General features: G+C 43.8%; 1 protein-coding gene across 1 annotated transcript in view; it reads right to left on the bottom strand.

Moving 5' to 3' along the window:
• The window catches only part of adamts3 (ADAM metallopeptidase with thrombospondin type 1 motif, 3), a 138,453-nt gene that overhangs the window by 88,726 nt on the left and 22,052 nt on the right, over positions 1-27,675 (bottom strand). Inside the window, exon 4 of the mRNA XM_082555008.1 lies at positions 17,753-17,909. Coding sequence (XP_082411134.1) covers positions 17,753-17,909 — 157 coding nt within the window. The remainder of the gene's footprint in view (positions 1-17,752; positions 17,910-27,675) is intronic.

Below are 27,675 nucleotides of genomic sequence, written 5' to 3'. Positions count from 1 at the left end.
TTAATATGCAGATTTTTCTTGGCAGTCTCTCATCGCTGTTTGGCCTCTGACTCCAGGGTCGCCCGCTCCGCTTCCTGCCTATAATCCGTGCGATTCTAACGGCGTTCAGTTCAGTCCTGCAGTCAGCAGACTCTACCTGCTAAAATATTTCAATTTAGTATTGAGGTCATGTGTGTACTGCTCTGATTCCTAAGTAGTTTGGCTGCACAACAAAAGGCACCTGGTGTCCTGCTTCGAGCTTTTGCACTCGCACTTGTCCTATTAATCATTAGGAGGAGTTTTTTTTCTTTTTTTGTGAGACTCACTATGAACCTGAGATTTTTTTATAGTTCATTCACCAAAATAACAAACTATCTTTTGGTTTTGCACCTGTGGACCCCGTTTCTTTGCAGCTTATCCTCATTTTTAACCCATGTGTAACTTCAGGCGATGCCCGTGTGTTTTATGATGCTTGTCTTTTTCTCAGGTGACCAAGGACAAATGAATTATTCACCCATACGTGTTTATTTCGGGGGGAGAGGTAATTTTTCAACTCTTAATAGTCCTTCGGTAATTATGCATCTTTGCATACAAAAATCAGGGCTCGTCATTATTTGACAAAAATATGTGAATTTTTGTAAATTAAATGGTAAATGGCCTGTATTTGTACAGCGCTTTACTAGTCCCTAAGGACCCCAAAGCACTTTACATGTTCAGTCATCCACCCATTCACACACACATTCACACACTGGTGATGGCAGCTACGTTGTAGCCACAGCCACCCTGGGGCGCACTGACAGAGGCGAGGCTGCCGGACACTGGCGCCACCGGGCCCTCTGACCACCACCAGTAGGCAACGGGTGAAGCGTCTCGCCCAAGGACACAACGGCCGAGACTGTCCAAGCCGGGGCTCGAACCGGCAACCTTCCGATTACAAGGCGAACTCCCAACTCTTGAGCCACGATCGCCCTGGGAAGATTTTTGACAAGACAGTCAGTCAAAACACTTTTAACACATTAGATGTTGAGGTTAACAGCATCATCATGTTGAAAAAAGTATAAACTGAGATAAGAAAACCTATTAAAGGAGGAAAACACAATCTACAGACCACAAATGATACAACTAACAGCAGACTGACTTCTGCCACCTACAGCAACACTTTTGACATCCGCACGTAATCACAGAAAGACTTCTGGGGAATGTGCTGTGAACTGCGTGGTGTAATTTCCAGTCATGAGGGCAGAGTCAGATTCTTACACAATGCAAAGATATTTTCAAAGATATTTTTTATCAGGCAATGAAAAATAAAGCGTTGCAACACTCTGACTAACAAACGACCACAAGCCCGTCCCGTCTCCGAGCGCTTCTCTGTACAAGGCACAGTGAATGTAGTATAACGACAAGCTACAGGAATCTGAAGTATTTGGCTCACTCACAGACAGACTGGATGGAAAGAAGAAAGAGATACTCATCAGCTCCTTCCAGCTGCCGCCTTTTGGAAGGCAACTGGATGATTTAACAGCGAGTCAGAAGAGAACACAGGCGAGCGCTTTTCGACTCAAAATATTGCTCAATGCTCCCGAGGTCTTTTCCATTCTCCTTCCAGATCCTTGGCCTGCACCCGCGTCGCTAATTATCACCAGGTTTAGCATGGAAAGAACACATCAGGCGCATTCGGGAATCGTACTTCTGAAGACGTAATGCAATGTGGAAAATATCTTCCCAATCTGCCGGTTCAGGACACAAACAGGGAAGAGTATCAGGTGGAGAACGGTCTCCTCACAGGAGGAAGGAGCTATGTTGTTGCATTCAGGCTATAAAGACAGATTTATGATGCGTTCAGCGTGAAGACTCAGCAGCGACTTCAAAGCTGTGGATGACTTTTGTTGTTGTGTGTTAAAGGCACACACACACCCGTCGGGGATGGACGCCGAGTGTTTCCACTCACCTCTGACATTGCTGGAATTACTTGTGTTTACAGAACATTAGAGAAACCATCCTCGCTAACAGCAGCAGCCAAATACCAGATAACCTTTACTGTTTTTAAATTACCATATCTAAATTGCTTTTCCCTATCAATACTCACTCGCACGCATTACAATTTAAAACACATGCCCCGCATCTCAGCAGAAATCAGAGGCTGATGCACTTTTTATGAGCTCCTCATGAGGTTGATTCACGTGTGGAGCTTCAGACTGTTGTGTTGGATTCACACTAAGCATGAAACAGAAAAGTCATTAGCTTCTTCTGAGGACAGTGTAAACAGAACACGTCCCAAGAGCACAAGTTCTGCATTAAATAAAGCAGCGGAGCTTTGTCCTTCGGTGTTTTTTGCTTGCAGAGTTCAGCTTCGTGTGGGCCGTCTGGATGCTGGCACACGATGGTTTCGCTTGCAGCTTTGTACCTAGTGTTTGGCGAGCTATGATAGCATATCAAAAGAAAGCCAAACAAACAACAAAAAGCCGGCTGTCCGGCGCTGAAATGAAACATAATGGGCCGGCGCTCGCCCTCCCTCAAGCCTGTGGTGTGAGGAGGTTTCAAAGAGCTCACGTGCAGCTGGTCCTGGGTCGTTTGACCTGAAGTTTTCTTGTATTTAGGTGTCATGGTTTATGTTAAGGTTCACTTAGTCCTGAGTTTCCCTGTTTAGTTCTTGTCCGTTAGGTTGCCCCTGTGTCTCTGTCCTCTGTGTGTGTTCGGTGTTTATGTGCGTCCTTGTGTCCCGTGTCCCTCCTTGTGTTCATTCATGCCTCCGCTGTCCCTCCCTTATGTGAAACTAAGCTCGCGTTAGTTTCACTGTTTCCTGTTTTATTGTGACATTCGAGTCCAATCATACCTGCTGTTCACAGCTAATTCATGACTGTTGTTAACTTATAAACTGACCTGTAATCAGGAAGCTGTGGGCCGACCTCAGTCGTACATTTGCTTGATGATAATTGGAGTGCGCTGAGTTGGTGATACGCTGGGCTGTGTGAGCAGTTAGTCACAGAAGAACTAGAACCTACTTTTGTTCATGACATGCAATCATGCAGCAATGCTTAACAGGTTTGTGTTATTAACGACAGTACATTACACCACGCAGACACACAGCTGCCAATCAGTGTTAAAGCAGCAGCTGGTGACGTGACTTACACAAAGCAAATGCACAAAGCTTTAAAAAGAGACAATGATTGGGAAGAATGCTAATATTTTCCATGTAGTCTCAATAAGTCAGACAACCGGCCATGTTATTGGCCGAGGACTGAGTCCTCCAGCCAATGGATGCTCTCCAGGCCTATAGAAGCTGACTGGAGCTACACTTCAGGGCCTTTGGTCAGTTTTGTGGTTGTCAGAACATCAGGTGCTTTTGAGTTTGCTGCTAGTCTTATTCTGCTGGCCTGTTTTTGTTTGTCCGTTCTCCTGTTTGTCCTCGGTTGATAAGGAGTTGAGATGCAGCTTCGTTATCTTTCTCTTTAGCTAGGTTAAGACTGTTTTGTTTGTCATCCGGGCCTCTGTTAGCATGTTTCCAACAAAGCTTTGCAAACTGACTCAAACCACCTTGTGTTCCTCCATCAGTTTTAGGTTACTTTCCTCACCCTGAGAACTTTCTGGGGCTGTAACCTTTACAAAACCAGCATCCTGAGAGAATCAGGTGAAGGATTACTTTTTGACACAAGACTGAATCTGACACGAGTCAGTGTCCACAGTTCACAATAACCAGCAACACAACACACAATGCAACGAAATCCAAACCTGTCTGCAGATTATTTATAGTAGAGACAAAGTAAAGAAAGTTCATTTCTTCTAAATTTGATCCTTTGAACTTAGAAGTGATAAATAAAATCCCTACAAACACCGACATTACTTCTTGTTCTAATTAGATGTATGACTGATGATGTTCGATGTCTGAGGAGCAGCACTTCCCTGTGTGAGGGAACAGTGAGTGACTTTGTGGTTTCCAAATAGTTATGAAGTTTGCCATTTTTCAATCTGCAGGTGTGTGCGATGCAGTACGGCTGTCACGGCTTTCTGCAGGGCACGTACGTGATAAAACGTCTCCGCTGACCCAAACAGCCCATCCAGTCACGCTCTATTCTGTGACTCGAGGTCACAATACTCATCTCTTACAAGAGCCAGCGAGTGACAAAGTGTTCAAGTTCTGAATCTTTTCTGCTGCCAGACAGAAACTCTTCTCAGAAAATCCACCACCACCTCTGTTTCCCCTCCGACTACAAGGTCAAGCAGCATCCCTGACTGTCTTCACTGGTTTGATGTGGTCCTCTTTGGTACAGCTGCTCCTTCAACATATCAAAGTATTCCTGAGGTTGAAGGGAATAAATTACTTTGTTCATCTTCTCACAACACGCCGCAGCATCGGTATTCAAAGTGAGAGGCAGAAAAGCGAGCTGTTGTAGGGCCAACCTGCACGCAAAAGAACAGACAGCCGAGCAGAGCGGACGCAGCATGCACAGGTTTTTCATCCAGATGAGCTTTGAGCACACACGCTCACACTTAATGGCGCCCTACTTTGCACTGCATACATTCAATGAGCAGCTGACTGGGAGAAACAGGAAGTCCCTGCTTTAAGCAACACTAGATTTGCCACAGTTGCATTTGTCATGTTATTCTGATTAGTGTAATAATTACAGCTGTAAGCAGCTTGGCTGTGGTGAAAGCATCTTCTGCTGTTTATGCTGGGAGTTTACTCTCCCTCCTGCCAGGCCACATCCCATTTTCAGCCATATTTAAGCAGGATTATCCACTGCAGGAGCCTCTGCTGCCTTCTCTCTTTATTTCACTCCTGCAACCTCACCAAATTCCTCCACACTCAGCCCGACTCTGCCTAACACATTTGTGAGATTATAATAAAAAAATCAGCTTCCTCTGCTGCTCACCTCGTTCTCCCGTGCGGGGTAGTGAAAATTACACATGCAGCCTCAGACAAGAGGCGTTTCAACACTTTTTCAGTCTGTCGTCACTAACGTGTGAAAATAAAGCCGCATTTTCAAAAACTGCAAACTGCGAATCCCTCGTCTGGGCGTCAGGCCAGATAACAGGAGATGAGCGCTCAGGAGCACACTCAGGAGTCCCGCCATTTGCTCTCACTGTAACTTTGACTTTCCCCCGAACGCCGATCCATCAATGACACTGGCGCTGTGCGCGAGGGCGGGTGTGTCAGAAAGGGAAATATAGCATCTCACACGTGTTATGTGATGAGATGCTGTGATTAATTCTCACGGTTAATACTGTGTCAAACCTCTGTGATATTGGAGCAAAAACTACTGGTTGAGTAATAAATACACTGATTTATTAACCATCCATCCGTCTTCACGTATCAAACTCAGGACAAAGAGCTGATGCTGTTTGTGTTTCGTTCTTTTTAAAGGGTTGAATCAGAGTAAGCCCACTGCTGCTGTGCTAGGCTGTCAGACGTTCACTTTACAATTACAGCGGTTACATAAATAAAATTATATCTTTGTTTACTCTGAGTTTTTTCAGGGAAACTCAAAAGCGCAGTCATGATTTGTACAAAAGCATACAAAAGACAATTACAACTGTTTGCGGCATTACTAACTATTCCTGTTTGTTCTTTTAAATTCAGATACAGCGTTGTGGAGCCCATGGCACCCAGCGAGGGTGTACATCCTGGACAGGGTGACACAATATCACGACTTCATTTTTAACCTCCTAGGACCTGGCGTCCACATATGTGGACATAAAAGTTTGGGTTGTCTAGACCAAAATACTAAATTTTGCTCTACAAGAGCCTGATATCCACTAACGAGGACATTATGGTGCCACTGTTCTATTCAAATTTAAAGTGAATGTCCTCATATGAGGATCTGATTCTTCTCAGAAACAAAAATCAGGTTAAAAAAAATTCAGTTTTTTCCTTCATCGGGTCCCAATCAGCCCAAATAGCAAAGATAAAATTAAAAATGCATGTTATGAAAGAGTTCAGGTCTAGTTGCTAATCTGTAATAATAAACTGAAGATGAAACTATAAGCCAAGGAGGTGCCTGTAACCGGCTGGAAGGTGTCATGTTCTTTCTCCCCTCCGCTTATTTCACACCGTGTGAGATTCCTTTTCTCGTTTCCTCTCCTCACATCGTAGTTCCTCCCGGGGAGCGGGAGGTGAGCAGAGGAGTCCCATTCAACAAACATCGCCTTGCTTCAAGAATTCCGATAGTGCAGTCGATCATCTCGACTTCTGTGACCTTTGGAAACTAAAGCCATGTCTTCTTCTGGGAAGAGTCCCACAGCTGGGAAGAGTCCCACAGCTCTGGAAAACCTCCTGTGTTGTACCAGTGCCAAAGACTTCACGCCCCAAGGACCTCAACAGCTACAGGCCGGTGGCTCTGACATCCCACCTGATGAAGACCCTGGAGCGGTTGGTCCTGGCTCAGCTTCGGCGCCTAATAAGCTCATCACTGGACCCACTTCAGTTTGCCTACCAGCCTGGCATTGGAGCGGATGATGCCGTCATTCACCTCCTACATCGTTCCCTCGCTCACCTGGAGACCGCTGGAAGCACTGTGAGAATCATGTTCTTTGATTTCTCCAGTGCCTTCAACACTATTCTTCCCTCGGTTCTAAAGGACAAGCTGGTGAACTCTGGAGTGGACCATCACCTCACTACCTGGATCCTGGACTACCTCACCGACCGACCACAGTATGTGAGGACTCAGGGCTGTGTGTCGGACAGGGTCGTCTGCAGTACGGGGGCCCCACAGGGAACGGTTCTGGCTCCGTTCCTCTTCACCATCTACACTGCAGACTTCTCCCACAATTCCACCCAGTGCTTCCTGCAGAAGTTCTCTGATGACTCTGCAATAGTCGGCCTCATCACTGATGGGGACGACAAGGAGTACAGAGGTCTGACCCAAGACTTTGTGGACTGGTGCCAGCTGAACTACCTCCAGATCAACGCCAGTAAAACCAAGGAGCTGGTGGTAGACTTCCGCAGGCACAAGCATTCTCCACTGCAACCACTGAACATCCAAGGTATGGACATTGAGGCTGTGGACAGCTACAGGTACCTTGGTGTTCATCTGAACAATAGACTGGACTGGACTCATAACTCAGACGCCCTCTACAGGAAAGGGCAGAGCAGGCTGTACCTGCTGCGGAGACTCAGGTCATTTGGAGTGGAGGGCCCACTCCTGAAGACCTTCTATGACTCTGTTGTGGCTTCTGCTATCTTTTATGGCGTGGTCTGCTGGGGCGGCAGCATCTCTGCTGGGGACAGGAAGAGACTGAACAGGGTGATCCGAAGGGCCAGCTCTGTTCTAGGATGCCCTCTGGACCCAGTGGAGGTGGTGAGTGACAGGAGAACGGCGGCTAAGCTGTCATCCCTGATGGACAACGTCTCCCACCCCATGCAGCAGACTGTGACAGCACTGAGCAGCTCCTTCAGTGGGAGACTGCGGCACCCACGGTGTGGGACGGAGAGATTTCGCAGGTCTTTCCTCCCCACTGCTGTCAGACTCCACAACAAAGACTTTAACTGAACAAACACACACATCCATACATATGCAATAATACTAAGTGCAATAATCCTTTCTGTCATCGTTGTATTTTTACTCAGTTGTATATAGTATTTGTATTCTATTTTTATCTTATTGTATATTTATTTTATTCTACTGTATATAGTATTTTATTTTATTCTATTCTGTACAGCTGTGTACTGTATTTATTCTTATTGTATTCTAATTTTTGCTTCATAACTTTTGCACTGTCCACTTCCTGCTGTGACAAAACAAATTTCCCACGTGTGGGACTAATAAAGGTTATCTTATCTTATCTTATCTTACCGTGGTTTATATACTCAAACTGTGCTGCGTTTGTGTTCGATTTTATGGGTGAAGAACAGAAGAGAAAATCACACACACAACAGTGTTGTTGTTGCTCTCTCCTGTTCCTCCTGGAATCAAACTCCGCTCTCCTGAAGGGGTGGAGAAGCACCGCCATCCTGAGGTTTCACGTCAGGATCAGCAGGACAAAGACCGGAGACGGAGGCGCGTGGAGCTGTGTGTGGTGTTCAAGTGGATGTATGCTCTTGTAAGATTTTATATTGGGAAATAAATCTGCATCTTTTTTCATGTATTTTTATTTATTATAGTCACTCCCAGTTCCCTACTTCCTGCATCCTGCACACTTCAGGTCCTGCACCCTGAGATTACAGCCATCATTAATCAGTTTAAGCAGGTAAACTGTGCGATGATGAATGAATGAGGGCCAAGTTGAACAGCTGTTACTCCTCCATCATTCATTTTGATGCTCCATCCTCTTTTCTACTTCCATCGACTCTTTGTGTCTCCACTGTTGCTGTCACAGTAGACGTTGGGTCACATTGAGATGGTCTCCCTACATTTCTGGCAGGCTCATCTTTGGTTGGAAGAACATTAAAAAGACAAACGTTGAAGCTTCAGCTCGACTTTGATTGTCTGCACCTGAGCTGGAGGACAAATCGTTATTAAAAGAAATCCAAACATTTGTTCTGATCATTGTGCAGAGAGCACTAACACTTCAGTTCAAAGTCTCTGACTGTGTTGGGATTAAGTTTGAAGACATTAGCAAACGATCACATCAGTTTCGTGTCCAATGGGATAAACCAGCAGCAAAATGAGCCTCTGCACATCCTTACTGAAGCAGTCAGGGGTCCAATCAGTTCTCTTTGCTGTCCCGTCATTATTTATGAAAGCCACAAACTGTTTATAATAAATCTGCTAAATGTTCCAAAAAGAGTGTACAAACACGTGTTTCTAATTTCTGTCTAAACTCAAAAGCTTTCTTGGATGTCGAGGATGGACAAGAGGAGCGCTTCAGGCTCAGCCATTTACATAATGTAGTCGATTAAAAACAGGCCTTTTCAAACACACATGGTTGGAAGATTACTCAATGTCCCAGAAAGCACAGCACAGAAGCAGGAATATAATAATAATAATAATAATAATAATGGATACTTTATTGATCCCCATGGGGAAATTACTTGTTTTTCTCTGCATTTGACCCATTCACTCAGTGAAGCAGTGGGCAGCCCACTAAGCAGGCGCCCGGGGAGCAGTGTGTAGGGACGGTACCTTGCTCAGGGGTACCTCAGGGTAGCCGTTAAGTGGATTCGAACCGCCGACCTTCCGATCATGGGGCGACCACTTTACCTACTGAGCTATCCCTGCCCCCTAAAGGTTATTGTCAGAAGTGGGATTCGAACCCGCGCCTCCAGGGGAGACTGCGACCTGAACGCAGCGCCTTAGACCGCGAAAACCTGGATACAACAGAAGCCTTTTATCCTGACGTGTGTGAACACAGGAGACTTCACATCACAGGAGGAGTGTGGTAACTGTGTAGCAGACATAATTACAATTAACACAATGAGTCCCATTTACTCCAGTTTGTAAGACTCGTCTACTCACAAAGAAATTCCCTACAGGGTGGCAAACTCAAGGTGAAACTCACACATTTTCAGATTCAGTGTGACTCAAGTTTGCTTATCTGTGAATAAATGTTCTTAAACCACAGAAACGAGACATTGTTCTTTCAAACGTTGCTTCATTACAACCATATTTCTGAGTTTTATTCAGCATTAAAAGTAATCCACGCGTGGTAACAGTGCACAGAGTCACTGCCAACAGTTAATTCAGCGTGCCTTCCATTTCAGTGACAACCATCTGTTTTGTTTTTCCCTTGTAACACATTTGTTTGTCATTACCCAGCAAAAAAATCCTGTTTCCAGCACACATGCAGGCAAACGTTCAAACTGCTTTTAGATTACATGTAACATGGTTCATGTGGAAACAAGAAAAGACTGTTACTATTTTATTTTTTTGTAAGATCAAAATTAACATTTCACTCTGAGATCCTCCATAAGCTGCAGACGTGTCCACTTTGTCCTGAACTGAAAGGAGCTGCAGGCTGTTTGCCTCGAAACGTGCACGAGGATACAGACTCATAAGAACCAGACGAGCTGATTGGCTGAACTTAGAACTGTTATTGTCAATGCACAATGAAATTAGGTAAAAAGCTGTAAGATGAGTATTTAAAGAGTTTAGTAATAAAGTAACGAGAATGAAAACAATCCACATTAAAAGTGACTAATAGATGCAGAAAAATCATAAATTTTATTGGGGAAAAAAAACAGCTGCTGCATTCACATGGATACTGTTCTTCACCTTTCATTCCTCCTCACCGTTGTGCATATCAACACTTCCTGTTTCAAATTAAAAGCCCGTGGCGTTTAACTGAAGAGAAAGCGTTCATTTCGATTGCACCTGTGATTAAAACAGAAGTCTGATTTCTGGGTGAGCCTGGCCTCTTGTCTTAAAGTCGCCCCTGTGTACCGCTGCAGTCCAGATTATAGAATATGAAAGAGGAGCCATTTGCTTAAATTGTACTGCTTTTTTAAAAAATACACATCTCCTAGAAGTAAACATGATCAGTGGGATGCTTTTGAGATCCAAATCTCTTCCACAGATCCCACTGTTGATCCACTCGAGGTCTGTAAAGAAACACTGTTGTGGATGCTTATTAGCACCTTTCCAAGCGTAATCCTGCATCTTATATTTGCTGTCTTTGGCATCTCATATCACAGGAATTTGTTTGATAGGAAAACAGGAATTTCTCGTGGCTGTTTTACTTGAAGGAGTGTCTGCAGAATCCCGTTTCCACAAGCAGCGATGTTAGACGGAGAAATTTAGCAAAAATGTTGAGAATTATTTTTTTAGATTCTTGCTCCACAAACGGAGGATAATCTTTCGCTGCAGGCAAAGCTGCAACAGGCACGATTCCCACAGTCGAGGTGACCTCATCGATTTATGAGGATACGGCCTAAAGTATGTGGACACGTTTTAACATTGGTCTCAGTTTGTGTTTGTGCCTTGAAATGAAATCAAAGTCAGCTCCAGTTAGCGAGGAAGAGCCTGACCTCAATCCCACCCAAACGTTAGTGAGCTGGCGCCTCAAAAAATGCCTGAAAAATGCGCTCAATTTAAAAATGTCCAGACAAAGTGGAACTTCTATTACAACTGTTCACACTGATGTGACTGGAAGCTCCAGTGGAACATCAAAACTGCCCTTGCAGCAAGACTTTTTCCAACTATAAAAGTGCTTTTACCGCACTAGAAAATAATTACAGCAATAATTTCATGCATCGTCTTTATAATTTCTAGGTGAGAGCAAAAATACGCTGTTCGTGTCTGAAGAGCTACATGAAATGTGCATGTTCAGTGTGTGATATCAATAAATGCACAAGAGTTGAGGAAACTTTCCTGCTTTACAACAATAAAGAGGAGGCTGCGTTTCCTCCACCCAGTTGTGCTGTAGGAGTGAAGGCGGCCGTTTTCATCCCTGTGCATCAAAGGCTGCTGCTGTCAGACACAGCCAAGCTCGCAGAGATATCTGAGGAGTCCTTTTGCATCAGTGCCTAGAAGCACGGTTTGTGCACTGGGAGGGAGGAGGGCTGGTAGTGGAGCAGCTCGTGAGCTTCTCAGGCAGGTCACTGCGGTTTGAGTTGGGAGGAGGCTTTTTCTTTTATTCACATTTTACTTTCACTTGCTGGAAAAGATTGTGTGGGGGATGAAATATGTCCAATCATAACATTAACTGAAGCTTAATAATACCCAGTGTTTTTAAATCTGACACGAAGGGCTGGTCTTTATATGCATCCCTTTGTCAAAGGTTTGGACCAAAGCATGGCGACGATGTGGTGTGTTAAGGCGGCTACGCTTAAACACTCTCAGTAAATTTCTTCTTCACTCACCTTTTTAACTCACGATGTGTTTATACACCTCTCTGCATTTAATCGTTAGTTATTCTTAATCTCAGCTCTCTACCACAGCATGTATTTTGTCCTGTCTCCCTCCCCTCAACCAATCACAGCAGATGGCCCTGCCCCTCCCTGAGCCTGGTTCTGCTGGAGGTTTCTTCCTGTTAAAAGGGAGTTTTTCCTTCCCACTGTACATATATATATATTTTCCTGGTATGTGATGTGGAATCGAGTGATTTTAGGGGTGAGGGAGGGAGTCTGAGAAAAGCAGAACTGCTGCCACAGTTTTAAGGTGAACGGCATGTTTTCCTTAAAGCACACTTTCAGGTACGTGCTCTGTTGTTTGCCGTGTCAGCGTTACCAAATCAGCAGTGGAGTGCAAACATGAACTGAACCGTGTCAAAAAGGCAGTGTGCCTGATACAGGCGAAACACTTGTGTAACGATATTCAACGCACCATTGCTTCTGTTAGTGAGGTGATGCAGCTGGGCTGGAAAGCAGTGCAGGAGGAAGTGGCTGACATGGAGCCACAAACAAAAACAAACAAACAAAGAGGAAAAAAACAAACAAAGAGAAAAAAAACTGACTGACTAATCATCACAAAGCAAGTCCCACTGAGCTCGCTTTGACTTTCTGTACACAAGTGCTGTGAATTAAAGAAAAACTGGTCTTTACAGCCCGACTCTCACACCTCAGCAGGAAATAAAGGTGCTGAAAGAACCAGCACCTAACCACACACACTGTGAGGAGGACTGCGACCAACACAAACCATAGCTTCACCTTTCACCTTTCACTCTTTGTACCTGTGCAGCCCATTTACAGTGGGCGCTGATTTATTTGAAGTTGCCTGCAGGAAATCCAGCACCTTGGCTCCTGGTGCAAGTTCACACAAAACAACTTTTCAACATCACGTAAAATACAAAGCTAACAAATAAATAAATGAATGGCTGCAGGCCATCAGCATCCAGCACGGCGAACAGACGGCTACCTCGCCTTCTGCAACATCAGAACTAAAAAGTAACAAAAGTCGAAATTTTAACCTTTGAGACGTGAATGTTTCTAAGATGATGCGCATGGATCCAGTGAGAATCCTGTGCTTTTAAAGACAAATACATTAAAACCTACAAGATAACACGCCTGAAAGCTGCGAGTTAACCTCCCGCTGAGCAGGATGTGCCTTGGAAAGCATCGTCACAGCAGCAACAGAAAGAACAACCTACACATCCGCCATCATCATCAACAGTCCTCGGGTTACAGGACATGACACAGACTAGATGGCTTCAAAGTAAGAAATCCAATCAACACCAAAATATCCCGTGATGGGAACCCAGCCAAGAACAACACAGCTCTGCGTACAGTGCAAATAATCTCCTACAGCAGCGGTCCCCAACCCCCGGGCCTCGGACCGGTCCGTGAGTCGTTTGGTACCGGGCCGCGAGAGTTGAGGCTCAGCTGTGAAATGTCTGGTTTTCAGGGTTTTTATCGGTTTTCAGCGTTATTTTGTTATCGTTTTTATCTCTGTTTTCCTGGGTCTTTTCACGTGTTATGAATAAATCTTCTTTTTTTCGGTACCAGTACTACTTTTATTTTGTTGTATTTATCCGCGACACCTTAAAGGCCGGTCCATGAAAATAACGTCGGGCATAAACCGGTCCGTGGTGCAAATAAGGTTGGAGACCGCTGTCCTACGGCACCTCCGAGGCTCAGCGTTAACCCTTTACTGTCATCTGATATTTCTCATTCCTGTGATGTGTGTGAGACAGAGCAGCGCACAAGTGCTTCACTTAAACGGCTCCTGGAGCCGGCAAACTCTTACATCACAAAGTGCTGGTTTGGTTGATCATATTGACTGAGATAAATAAAGTATATCTAGTAGCTCACTGTCAGCTGAATATTTTTTTGCAGGTGTTAAAGCACCAACAGTTAGGTTGAGATGTATTCCTGCCATAGAATGGGTCTAATATTACTGACATGCTATTATACAGTCCCCATCAAACGTTTCAGACTATCCATTCAGTTTAAGTGTTGTTTTTAATAAACTGCATGCTCAAAAAATGCTTCGTTTCTCTCCCATGTCTTCTTGTTGCCTGTTGAAGCTCTACTAGAAACCTTGTTACGATCCAACCATGCAAAATATATATAGTATACAGTCCCCATCAAAAGTTTACGACGACTTTAGCAGCTGTTTAAGTGAAACATATCATAGCTGTTGAATTTGTTTTGTTGTTTTTTGTAACAAAGTAGCCGATTGATCGTGTTGATGATTTCATTATCGGTGCTTCACACCAGTTTGATGTCAGGACTCGGACGCTGTGACGGGATCAGAATCACCATCTTTCATCATGTCTGCGCGTTTGAAGCGACCAGATGAGGCCTCGCCACGCCACCTCCCTCGTGCCTTCCTGTCTGTTAGGAAGAATTTCATAATAAACAAGATGCAGCACGTGTAAATAATGGTGCCAGGGCTCAGCTAAGCGATGGGGTACTGTGGCCTTTAAATTACTATAAATGTACTAAAGAAGCATGTTTACTGTGGAGCAGCAGCAGATCTCTTTCGCATGTAGCCACTGCATGAAGTGATCAGTAAGTTCAGCCTGTGCTGATCAGCCTGTGCTCGCGTCCACTCGCTGTTTTCCAAACGTCTTCCTCCCAGTTGAATTCCCGCTGTCTCTACGGGTCTGACAAAGAGCTTTCACCCACTGCTCTCAATTTAGATTTAAATGAGCATCTGGAATATTTATTTAATCCATTTATATTTAGTAGTTCTGGTATCCCACATGCTCAATATTTTATAAATATCATAAATAAGTAATGTGAAATATGTAAATGGGGGAAATTGGTATAAATGCAGCAACGTGTTTAAATGAAACTAGTGAAATTAATTTAATTTGTACTGCTTGAATTTATTTTATTGCATTATGTGGATATTTTTAATATTTTTAACACTTCACAGAGACCAGAGAAAATTCAGCACCTCAAATAGTTGATTTAGTAGTGCTGTGATCACAGTTATGCTTTGTTTCGCATTAATGTGGATCAGCGATGTGGTTTGTAGTGTTTGTGTGGAGGAGCTCGCCGCCATCATCGGCCGGCGTTCAAATGTTCATTAAATTCTCTCAGTCTGCGGCGATCGAGGCACAGGATTTCAGGATTTACATAGTAAATCATTGAAAACATTAAATGACTGTTAGAGTTTTGCAGGACGTTTGTTTCATATTTCTGGACCTGTTCTCTCAGCACAGCTCACAGCTGTCACAGATGTTTTCCTTTGTCCTTCTTTTCTTTGATTTGTTAGAAATTAATTCCTTAAATGAGACAAATCAGATAATGGGATCATGCCTCTGTCCTCTGCCACTAAAGAATGAGACCACCTGATGAACCGACCTCTGATAACGTCTCTCAGCTTTCTTACTGAGAGCGCTGGTGCTTATCAGCACAATCAGTCTCTCGTGTTTTCTTAAAGAACATCTGTTATCTGTTTCAAAGCAGGCAAAGAGCCAAGACAGAGCTTTATCCCACAGTACCAACTCTCTCAGCTGATGCTAAACTAACTCGAGCCCCGTTTGGATGGGATTAGCATTACTGAGGGAGGTGAGGATGAAATTTACTCTGCTTCTTGGTAATCTACCCTGTGACTACACACGACGTGATAACCATCGGAAAATTAGTTGACAGTCAAAAACTCTCCATTGAATTATCTCACAGTCAAGCTCACAGATGTCTATGAAACAGATTTTATTATATATACACATATTAAATGAATTAATGGGGTTTTGTGTTTTAGATCCGCACTCGTCCATCCATCCATGATCCAAGCTGTCACAGCCTGTTAATCACTAACGACAACATTCGAACTCCACCTAATTTTACAGTCATGGATGAATAATTTTAGTTATTTATTTACCTCATTATTATTTTTTGTGCATTTTTTACTTTCTATTACTGAATTACATCAGAAATAATAGTTATGGCCTCCGCACCAGAGGCCATAACTATTGCTCAAACTTCCAGGTGAATAAATATCCCTACATGGCAGCTTGCTAGCGCGGGGAAATGGAAACAAAATTGTAGTTGAGGAACTTTAAATTGAGCAACTATTTGCCTGCAACATACTCTTTCTTCAGGGTGGCTTTTATCATCAGTTTTTAGTATGCAGGGGCATGAAGGCAGAGAAAATGAATTTTAGAGCAGCAATCAGGACAAATGCATCCACTGGCACACCGACGTGTGGAGAAAAGGCAAAAGAAATGCAACACTAAGCACGTCTGTCACAATTCAGATCTCATAATGTAAGCACAAACTGACGCGGGCTCACGAACACAGTGTGTGCATGACTTAAACACAGTATCTCAGCTCTGTTTACCCACAGCCAGAGGGAGAGGACTCTGCTCCCCCCGAGTCAGTCATCACCCTGCTCCATACTTTTAAGCCCTTTTTAAAAATTGCAGGTGAAGCGATTCTATGTTTTAATATAGACTTTGTTGTTCCTAAACACACGGTGAGTCAGTGGTTTCATCACCCTTCCTGAGCACGGTTCTCCTTCACAGTCCAAGTGATGCATTACATTTTCCAACAGTGGCAACAATGACATTTATTCGGTATAAATAGAGGGTAAAATTTGCATTTACAGCTCCCTGTTGCAGTTTGGAGCATTAATAACAACAGTTAGAGCAACAACAGTTAGAGTAGCAGTAAAAGCAGCAGCAGCACAGGGAACGAAATCTAATTACCGTAATTGTCGGGCTATGAGCCGCTACTTTTTGCACGAGCTTTGAACCCTGCGGCTTTTAGTCAGGTGCGGCTTTTCTCTGGATTGTCCGTGATTGTTGTCATATCGTAAGACGATTTGTTTTGTTTGTTCCGCTGTTGTACGGCACTACGTTGCCTGGCGGAAGGGCATGTGATCAGACACACAGTATCGGGGTTCAAGAGTGGTATGTTGGTCACGTGTCCATCCGCCAGGCAACATAGTGCCGTACAAGTAGCGCGAAAAACAAACTTCAAAGTAGCGCTACAAGTTCAGTGGGAGGCGTGGATGACGAGCGGCGATAAACTTGCGAAAAGCAAGTTATGCTCAACTCTACCGGTGGAATCTGACAGCGTGGAAAAGTGTGCAAACATCCACGATCACCAACGGATTTCGAAGGGCTGGACTGCTGCATGATGGAGAGGAGGACACCGCCACGGCCCTTCTGAGGGTGTTCGACTCTGACACTGACAACGAGGATTTCTTTGGTTTTGAAAGTGACAACGAAGGAGAGAAGCGGAGAGTGGATGACGAATCCACCCTGAGCCTGTTCGTTTCCGACACTGGAGAAGAGGACTTTGGTGGTTTTAGTGCGCAGGAAGATGGTGATGAATGACTGACTTTTCTTCTTGTTAAAGCCGTGTCACTTCATATACCTAAAAAGTTATGCAAATATGTACCCGTAACTTGTTTTTCAAAATATTAATAAAAGGGGTGTGTCTCCAAACAGCCATCTCTTTCCTGACAATTCGCTTTGTGCATATTCTCTTACATATGATAAGTCAATATTGAAACACCTGCGGCTTTTAGTCAGGTGCGGCTAATGTATGTACAAAACAGGATTTTCCCCTGATTTTAGCTTGTGCGGCTAATATTCAGGTGCGCTTTGTAGTCCGGGAAATACGGTAACTGCTTTCACTGATAACTACGAATAAATGCTGAAATGTTAACAAGTGACCTAAACTCCTGTTGCCAACATTTACATTTTTCATCAATATCAACATTCATTTTTTTAATGTTTTTTTTTGTGTGTGTCATTTTCATATCTCTAAAAAGTTGCTGCTGTTGTATTTGTGTGAGGCACACGATGAAGTCTGGACTCTTCACAGATGTAAATGTCAGTTTTTGCTTTTTAGACTATTTGGGCTGGACACAAGTAGTTAACAAAAAGATTTAATTATACGGAGAAGCTTCACAGCAAACCCTCCGCAGTGACCTCACAGGAGTGTCACACCATTAGTTGATAAGTAAGAGAATACAGCAGGAACCGTGGTCGTGCCTCCTACCTTGTAGCTGGTAATCCACAGAGATGTCCAAGGGAGTCTGCAGCAGAGCTGACCTGCGGTAAACCACGTGGACCCTGCCCTGGTCCTCCAGCTCCTGAGTGCCTTTCTCCAGCGGCTCGATGAAGTACTCATCCGATTCGGTGCGAATCATCCCAGCCTGCAACAGGTTAGCAGGTCAGTGACTGTGTAGAACGTGTGCATTAGCATGTTTCATTACTGCGAGCGAGCGTGGATAGACCCAGAAACCTCATTGCTCTGATAGCATTCGTTTTATTAAGAGACAATTAAAATCTTCATGCCCCACAAAATCCCCCATCATGTATTAATAATGTAGAAACTTTGTGACAGTGTTTTCATGTAATTGTAAATTAATGCCTCAGTCTTTAAAATCCAACTAGAACATCTGCTGAACGCCAAATGCCCCCAATTTGTTTCCTCTCCCACGTATAGACACAGAAAGACAAGACCAGAATGTCCTACTGAACAATATTAAAATTAGAAAAATGCATAAAATATAGGATACAATACAAAGCAAAGGCAGACGCACTAATGTAATATTTAGTAATTTATTCAAGAGAGAATCTGGGCCTCTCATTAACTGCTTGGCATGTGCAGGACTCTTTTTCTTTGCCATTATTAGATATTGTTGTGACTCTTTCTTCAGCTTTCTGTTTGCAATTATCACCTTGTTACCCAACAAAGGCTGGTGGTGGTCCTGCAGCGCGCTGCATCGTTAGTAACACATTGGCACAAAATTGCTTTGTGATGGCTACCTGCCAACCTCAGATTTCCTGCAATAAGAAGCCAGTCATGTCTGTAGTTTATGGCGGATATGAGGGGTCACGCTGTCCGGCTAACGCAATAATGCCCAAACAGACCGAATGTGCAACCCATCAAGACCAAATGATGGTCTGAAAAAGGTGTTACACGCTGACACAATAAGGTCAATGCTAAACAACCTAAAACCACTTTACAGCTGTTTCCTTAAAATGATGCTTTCTGGAATGCAAAATTATTCATCTAGATTATAAAATGAAAAAAACAAGGTCCCAGATTCTGGCTTCACAATCCTTAAAAATAAAAAAAGAAAGGCTTGAAATGTTTCATGTTACCTGTAACAAATAGAAAACACATCACAGTTTTATCCTTTGAATTAAAATGCAAAGCAGCAACTTTTCCAGGCAGCAGTAACGTATCTTTGGCACCATGTTTCCATGTGTCACGCGCCCTCCCTGACAAGCACACATGTGCAGTGGAGAAAGCAGAGAGAGCAGCAGCAACAACACAATATGACATTAGTTTGTTAAGAGCACGAAGCGAGCAGCTGGGGTGGAGGTGGGCTGCAAACCGGCTTACAGGGGTGCAGCAAATGTGAGTAGGCTAACTAATGCTACGCTCGGTTTGCTATGCTCCAAAACTACAGTCAGCCATATGAGAGTGTGTGACATTTTAAGTGAGCACACACATGCTGTACACACAGTATGCAGACACACTGTGTTAGCGCTCAGTCGATCGGTCCTGCTGCGCTGAAACTCCTGGCAGGACTAAACTCCCTCTGGCCTCTTCACCAACAGTCTGGTGGACTGTGTGCTAATGTTGTTAGCGACCAACCCTCACTCTCAACTCATTTCCCATTTGCTGAGACCCCAATCGGCTGGCACTCTACGTCCTCCTTTACACAAACGACTGGATGGATCCCAAATTAAATTCTTAGTTAAATTTAAATGCAGCATCGATACTGTGTGACTGCGTAAGCGTCCCAGCTGAAAGTCTAAACCAATAAACTGAATATTCGTATCTGAAGTGCTGCAAGTGAAATGAAATGAAAACGTCTGGCAGTCACATGACGTCTGGGGGAGAAGCTCAGCGCTGTTTAATGCAAGTTTACTTCTGGCAACAGAATAAGATTCATATGATTACGTACAATAAACCAGGTTATGATGCAGAAACGTGTCACGTATGAACCGAGTGTGTTGGTTTTACTGCGTGACAGAGCTCAGACGGGAAAAAAACCTCCTTAGTTATCTTTAGAGAAACGGCGAGGTGGAGGTTAAACTCACTCATCGTGCCGTATAAACCGACTCTTTGCCTGATTCGGGGCCATTTGGCGTCACAGTGTTAAAACGCTGCAGCTTATACGGAAAACACGGTCCGTGTTTCAAAAGATGACGAGGGTTTTTATGACATCTCCCATAGAAATGTGGTGTCTGGACATTTCTGCAAGGACAAATCTAAAGTTTGCACAGATGTATAAACACTCAAACAAGAGAAGAAGAAAGAGCGAGCCAAAAACAAACGACAGTGTGCGCAGGTTACCGAGGAAACTCTGTTCACCATTTCTGACTTCACTTGTCTAATCGGACACTAACAAATAAGATAAATTACCGCTCGTTGAGTAGCAGACACAGACGTGCAGAAAGGATTTTTAAAACTGCATCAGTGTTTATGTGATCCCAACAAAGCAAAACTATCACACGCAGAAGATAAACGCTCTTCACAGTCAAGTGAACTCTAGAGGACAGCTGCAAATGGAAAGAAGAAGAAAAATCCAGCGATTCCTGACGCGTCATCCTTATCAAAGAGAGTAAGTAACACGGTGGAGCCTGTAAGATAAAACCTCTTACATCAGACGAATGTCACAGACGTGCTCCACTGCCGTCTGTTTGAAAAGTTTACGTTTTTCTGCTCACTTGAACACGCTTTCTCCTCAGCTTATTTATCGCGCACCTGCAGGCGCCTGCTTGCAAACACAGATTCTAAATATTCTGTAGGTCAGCGTGCATTATCAGGCCGGAGTGCGGTTGGCCTGCTCTTCACCAAATCCTCACAGCAACTGGCATCCTGTGACCAAGTCAGCACATTCTCCGCCATGATTTATTCCTGACAGAACCGAGAACCACCTCGTCATCTTTATTTACTCTGCGCTCATCCACCACTCTGAATCCTCAGCTCGAAGCCAAAGAGGCTGCAATCTTGACAGTAACTGAGCCCGCAGGCATATCTTGAACTAAAGTGAGATTCATGCACCGTAGCTCTTTCTTATTTACCAACGGCAGGTGAAAGCCGAGGATGAAAGATGGCCGAACATCTCAGAATGTACGGGGCTCGGATACAGAGAGCCCTTTCCATCTGTGAGGTTCTTTAAGGGTCTCCGACAGGTCACACTCCTCTATTTAAGCTCAGCCGAGCAGAGGCTGAGCTTAAATAGAATCTCTGCTCTCATAATAAATTGAGGTGCCTTTTAAAGGTGAAGCTGGAGGATCGTGCTAACAAACTGACTGACAGATAATTTGATAAAAGCTGTTTTTCTATCAAGAGAAGCCATTCAAGTCTGACCACTTATGAAGTATTTCAGCAGCTGAAAATGCCACCTTCTTATTCAGACACCGCAGAGCAAACAATACAAACCGAAATCACAGAGGGGCGTGTGTAATTAGACGGGTGCTGACATTTGAATCGTTTTAATTTTTGATTAAAGCTGCGCTTAAGAACAACACTCCACAGGGGAGCGTTCGAAGGATCTCAAAGAAACTAAAGCTTGAAAGAAAACAACAGTGACCGTGTGAGCTTTTACTTAACAACAGCTTTTTTTGATAAACTAGTTTCCATCTCAACTCTGTCCTGTTGTCTCCATCGCTTCTAAACCTATTTATCTAAGAACAGGCAGAAGTGAAGCAGAGAGAAGAGAGCGGCTCGTTGAATCCTACCACGCTTTAATGTAAACACTCAGAAACAGATATCTACCAGAAACACGCTCACTGCATCTTGAAGTGCCCAGCTCTCTGGTTTGAATTGAGGAATAAGCAGTTGGATATATATGCTGCTGTCCTGAGATTAAATTGACATCTATCCCTGAAAAGCAGAGAAATTGCAGAAAAACGCACCTCTTTTCATGCTTTTTCATCCAAACACTGAAAACAGAACAGTTCTGAAATGAATTTAAGCTTTGTGCAAATTTCTATCTTCTTTCTGGCAAGGATGAGCTCGGAGAAGCGGTGATGCATTCAGGAAAGGTAAATTAGAAATCATAGCACGCTGAATGTGTCTCGAACAAATCTGTCCTTCCATTTTCTTCTGCTTATTCAATTCAAGGTAGCTGGAAGCGGGGGTGGTGGGGATGGTGGGGGTGGTGGGGGGAGGTTGGCAGAGCCTTGCAGGGCTGCTGTAACAAATACTTTTAAACTAAACTCCATTACAGTGATGCCATCTCCTCTAACACTGCTGCACAGCCAGCCGAGCCGTCTAATGAGTCTTATATACAAAACACAGGTCACAGGGGAACGAGACAGAAGAGCGGGGCGTTTTTAGGCTTATGGGCATTAAATGCATGTTGAGGCAGATATTATTAGAAGGAAATTAAATTCTAGTTTGAGTCCATTACTGCCTGGTTTGCATAACTACCCAGGGCTGGACTGCCGACGCACTTTTTGGCCGATGGGCCATCCTGAAGGGTCAGACGTCTTAACGTGACGGAGCCTCTGCCTACCTTCGCTGAGCGATCACAGTGGGACGTCTAGACCAAAAACACCAGGGCTGATGTTTGTCCCAGTCCAGCCCTGGGTGTGTTTTCTCACATTAAAAAAAAAAAAACACTGCAAGCTTCCAGTGCTGCCCCTCGGCCTCCTGGTTGACACACCGATGGTATCAGTTTGAAATCCTACATCGCCTTGTTCTCAGGTTCACATTCACATGATGAAAATATAATCTGGGATTCAAACTCATCAGATCTGTAGTAGTTCCACCTGCAGCATCAATCTGAAGCTCCTGGATCGTCTATTTCCAGAGTTATCACATTCATAAACTTAGGCTCCATGCCACCCACCCATCTTCTTGCCCGGCGGGGTGACTACTGTACCCCATCAGCCTCTTACAGCTGGGGGGCAAAAGCACATATTGTGTGCCACCTGCCAGCTTGTTGTCATGTTGTCATTGAACCACAGCATTCGCTTTAAGCTCAACGTGGCCTTAAGAGACACGCAGACCTTTCTGAACAAAAGGCACAGAGAGCAGTGTCTCATATGTACGGGTGTGTTTTTTAAAGACATAGGTGGCTGTACGTGAAAGGATTAAAGACACGCTGCAGTGTTTCTTTTCACCTGCAGGAGCACTACGGCGTCTTTTCATTTATTTTATCGTCTCAGACACGAGGATGCCAGTGAGAGCTTTGGCATTCAGATAACAAAAGTCATTGAATAAGCTCGTAAACATGGATTCTGAATGTTTATTTGAGAGCAGAAATGTGGAGTTCCTATGCCAGCTGAAACACTGGCCCTAGGGTCCCTCTCGAGTTGGACGCATGCACAAAACACCTCATCCGAAACACGTCCAGAAGGCATCTGAGTCAGACGCCTGGCTCGTCTCAATGCAGAGGAGTAGTGGCTCCACACTGAGCCTCTCCAAAGCACTTCTTTATCCTCACAGAGAGCCCAGACACCTTTCAGAGGAAGCTCATCTTCACCACTTATATTCTTGTTTTTGGTCGATACACACGCTCGTGGCCGTACGTTCAGCCTACACACTCATCTCCACAGCAGAGCATCAGTATCTATCCCCATGGATACAACATCAAACCTTAGAAATCTACATTAACATACATATTATTACGTTATTCAGAAACGACGTCACTCAGTCACAGTGAAAAACCTCATTGTGACATCTTCAGATGTCCTTGAGCTGCTGACTGATTCGACTACGCCTCACAGATCCAGTATAAACCACAATATCATTTCAATTCAGCTCAACGCTGGAAATCAATCATTTGAATTATCATGTCAGGAAAGTCATGTCCAATCAATACGCACTTACTTACACTTACGTGTACCTGCTGGAGGGGGGAAACATGACCAATGAGGGGGTCTCAGGTATTCAGTAATGTGAAACTAGGTGATCCGTGTTTAAGTAACACTTCTTTCCATGGTGAAGGTTTTCCAGCAGAACATTCTCATCTGTACTGAGATGTTATTCACTTCATCTGGTTTCTAGTGTATATTTGCTCATTTCTATTCAATCACAGGTCGAACGTAGCAGAGTCAGGATATAACTCAGCTCAGCATCATTATCTGTGTTTCAGCTGCTGTCAGAGCCCAAAATAGTAATAAATTAAAAACTAAAGCACACACCGAGGTTCTCATATTTAGAGGACTGTTAACTTTAGGATGTATTTGGATGCTTTTACCTGGAGAAACAGAACATAATTATCTCTTTTAGGAGAATTGAAGTGTGATAACTTGAGGCCAGAATTTAGCATAAAACATCATGAAATGTCTCCGGCAGCAGGAATTCAGAGGAACTGAAGCTAACCCAATAAAGGAAACAAGCATTGTTGCACTCTCAAGCTTGCATGCCTACCTTGGAAAGCTTTTTGGTGTTTCTGTTAGTCTACACCTGTTATTTCATGCCTAATTGATGATAATAGCCAGCAGTGAGCTTGTACAGCCGGGTGTTTTCCTCACACTTCTGTCTGCAGATGGTCCAAAAGCTTCAAACTGCAGCTTTCTCCTGGTCACGAGTCCCACATTTAATGAGCTTATATCACTAGTGAGGAATTTTTAATGCATTTTGAAGGCTCGTATAAGGTAAGGGACCGGTACCTGGACTGAACTGAACTCAGCTAACAGGCTCTTGATCAGATGATTCAGGTGGACAAATGTCAGACATCAGAACATCAAAACATACATAACATACATACTCCGATGGATGCATTGGAGAGCAATTTGGGGTTAGTATCTTGCCCAAGGATATTTGGCATGTAGACTAGGGGAAGCCAGGAATCGAACCACCAACCTTCCGATCAGTGGATGACCTGCTCTACCACCTGAGCTACAGCCACCCCAAACCACCACCATGTCCTATAGCCACCACCACTTTGTTTGTATAACTAGATCTATATAGATATATAGATCTATCTATATAGATCTATATAGGCTTGTGGATATCGGGTAAGCAGCTAACATTAACATGTCAGCTACTGTTCACGTGCTCGGCTGATAGTGAGGGGAGGGGCTGCGTACCTGCCTGCAGGGGCTGTGTGATGTAGTTTCACCGGGATGAGGCAAAGACAACACTGATGGTATCTATACGGTTGTAAATGAGTATCCAAAAGTAATTTTAGCATGAATTAGTATCTGAGACTCTTTTTCTGGTTTTTGGCTCAGCCTAACCGGGACAGCAGAGTCTCAGTGTCTCTTGAATTTGGAGGTCAAAGCTAAAAGGAATTGTGACCTTACAAAAGACATTTTTTGCCTTAATTTCAACAACACTTGGCACAAATCTTTATTACGATAAAATAGCAACATTATTTGAAATCCCTGTGACTAAATGTTGTGCAAAAGCAGCTTTCTGCCCTTTCACCGTACCTCAGATCTGCAGAGCTCAAAGGTGTAAGGTGGCATTTTCAAACCAATTAATCAGAGACAAAATATTACTGAGTGTGATCATTTTAGCGTATTTCTTCCTCTGAGACCTTCTTGATTTTAAAGCACAGTGATCAGTTAGAGAAACACCTGAGACACCATTCAGAGCCAGACCACAGAGGCCAACATTTCTAAGCAGAGACAGCACAACATCAGACCAACTGTCGTCCATCCAGAGTTTACAGCGAGCACTGCAAACCCAAAGACTTCTGCACAGGCTGAACCGTTTCACTCCTAACTTTTAATGTCACTGAAATTGCTTATTTAGAACCAAACTATCTTGGTGAGAGCTGAATCAACACAGGCTATTGATGAAGAGGCAGCTGAAAACCTTTCTGATCAAATTCAGTCTGTAGCTTTCTGATGATTAAAGTTTAACAGCTGTCGTCTCCTGCGATGGCCTGCCCGATGATAAGTGCTGCTTGCTTTTCTTTGTGGTGAGTCTGAGTCATTTAATCAATATCCCAGTTTAGTTAGTTCACTGTGATGAAAGGTTTCATAATCGCATTCTATCGATTTACATTTTACACAGACGGGTGCTCAAATTGATCACAGGTCATTTGTTGACTCCATCTGTGAGCTGTCCTCCAAGTAACTTTTACTGAATGCTATAAACACTGAGGTATGAAAACGAGACATGAGCTGTCCTCTCAGGCTTTTATGTGACTACAACAGTTTAACTCAAATTCAAATTTTTATTTGTCACGTACACAGTCATACACAGTACGATATGTAGTGAAATGCTTGGACAACTGCTCGTGACCTAAAGAAAACAAAAAAGGAAAAGGCTATGAATAAGATAGGAAATAAATATGAAAAATTAAAAAGGGTAAATTTAACTAGGAAGGAATAAAATATAAATTACGGTTAAAAATGAAATAACTGTACAACACAAATTAGAATGAAGGGTAAATTTAACTGGGAAGAATAAGATAAAGATAAATATATAAATTAAAGTTGAAAATAAAATAACTGTACAACAAAATACACAATATAGAACTATATAAGAATGTATGAAGAAATATAAATAAATATATACACAATAACAGCAGCTGTACAAGTATTAACCGGAAATGAAGAATATAGTGACCAGTGTTGTGCAAAACCAAAGTCCAGAAAGTCCAGTGTGTGTGTAAGAACCATATGTGTGGGTCAGTACTGTGTGGTGGTGTGATTGAGAGACCGTATCGCCTGCGGGAAGAAGCTCCTCCTCAGTCTCTCTGTGTTGGTCTTCAGGGAGCGGAATCGCTTTCCTGACCTCAGCAGAGAGAACAGTCTGTTGTTGGGATGGCTGAGGTCCTTCACGATCTTCCTGGCCTTGGTCCAGCACCGCCTGCTGTAGATTGAGTGCAGGTCAGGGAGCTCGGAGCGGATGGTGCGCTCAGCTGACCGCACAACCCTCTGTAGAGCTCGTCTGTCCTGCATGGTGCTGTTCCCGAACCAGGTTAAGATGTTTCCCGCCAGGATGCTCTCTATGGTGCACGAGTAAAAGTTCCTGAGCACCTTGGAGGGCAGTTGGAAGTCTCTCAAGCGTCTGAGGTGGTAGAGACGCTGACGGGCCTTTTTCACCACGGTGTTGATGTGACAGGACCATGACAGGTCCTGCGTGATGTGAACTCCGAGGTATTTGAAGCTGTCCACTCTCTCCACTGGGCACTCGTTGATGACGGGGGTCTGGTAGTTCCTCTCCTGCTTAGTGCTGAAGTCCACTATCAGCTCCTTTGTCTTACTGACGTTTAGAAGGAGGTTGTTCCTCTGGCACCAGTTCTCCAGATTCCTAATCTCCTTCAGGTAGGCCGTCTCGTTGTTATCAGAGATCAGGCCCACCACGACGGTGTCGTCAGCAAACTTGATGATGGTGGTGGAGCTGGTAGTGGCCACACAGTCATATGTGTACAAAGAGTACTTTATGAATTCATGTTATTCTTTAGTGTTTTTCCACTGCGGCATTACTACGATGAGCCCGATTATGAAAATAAAAATGTAAATTTGAGTTGAAATCTTGATGCTCGTGGTTGAAACCAGTTGAGTCCCTCACGCAGACTTCTCACCTGCAGGCAGCCAATCCCTCCTCAGACTACAAACAACACTCAGAATAATCCCAGGGCCATAAATCACACCTATTCATGATTAGGATCATATTCATAAGAACACGACTGTTTACAGCACAGGTATCCAACCTGTTTTGCGCCACAGACCAGTTTATGCCCGACAACACTTTCACGGACCGGCCTTTAACAGTATCGGTATCAAAGAAAAGGATTTTATCATAACACACAGGAAAAGACCCAGGGCAGCCAAGTTAACAATAAAAACCCTGAAAAACATACATTTGACACCTGAGCCTCAACTCTTGCGGCCCGGTACAAACGACTCAGACTGGTACGGCTCCGTGGCCCGGGGGTTGGGGACCTCTGGTTTACATTACAGGTCAGGGAGCTTTGTTTCCTGCAGCTGATTCTCTGCAGTCACCGTAACTTTATGCATTTATTATCAAGAGATGAGTGGTTG

This window comes from Aulonocara stuartgranti, assembly GCF_965226115.1.
Source record: "Aulonocara stuartgranti genome assembly, chromosome: 12".
Classification (NCBI taxonomy): domain Eukaryota; kingdom Metazoa; phylum Chordata; class Actinopteri; order Cichliformes; family Cichlidae; genus Aulonocara; species Aulonocara stuartgranti.
The sequence above is the reverse complement of the archived record's forward strand: the minus strand, read 5'-3'. Positions and strand labels throughout refer to the sequence as shown.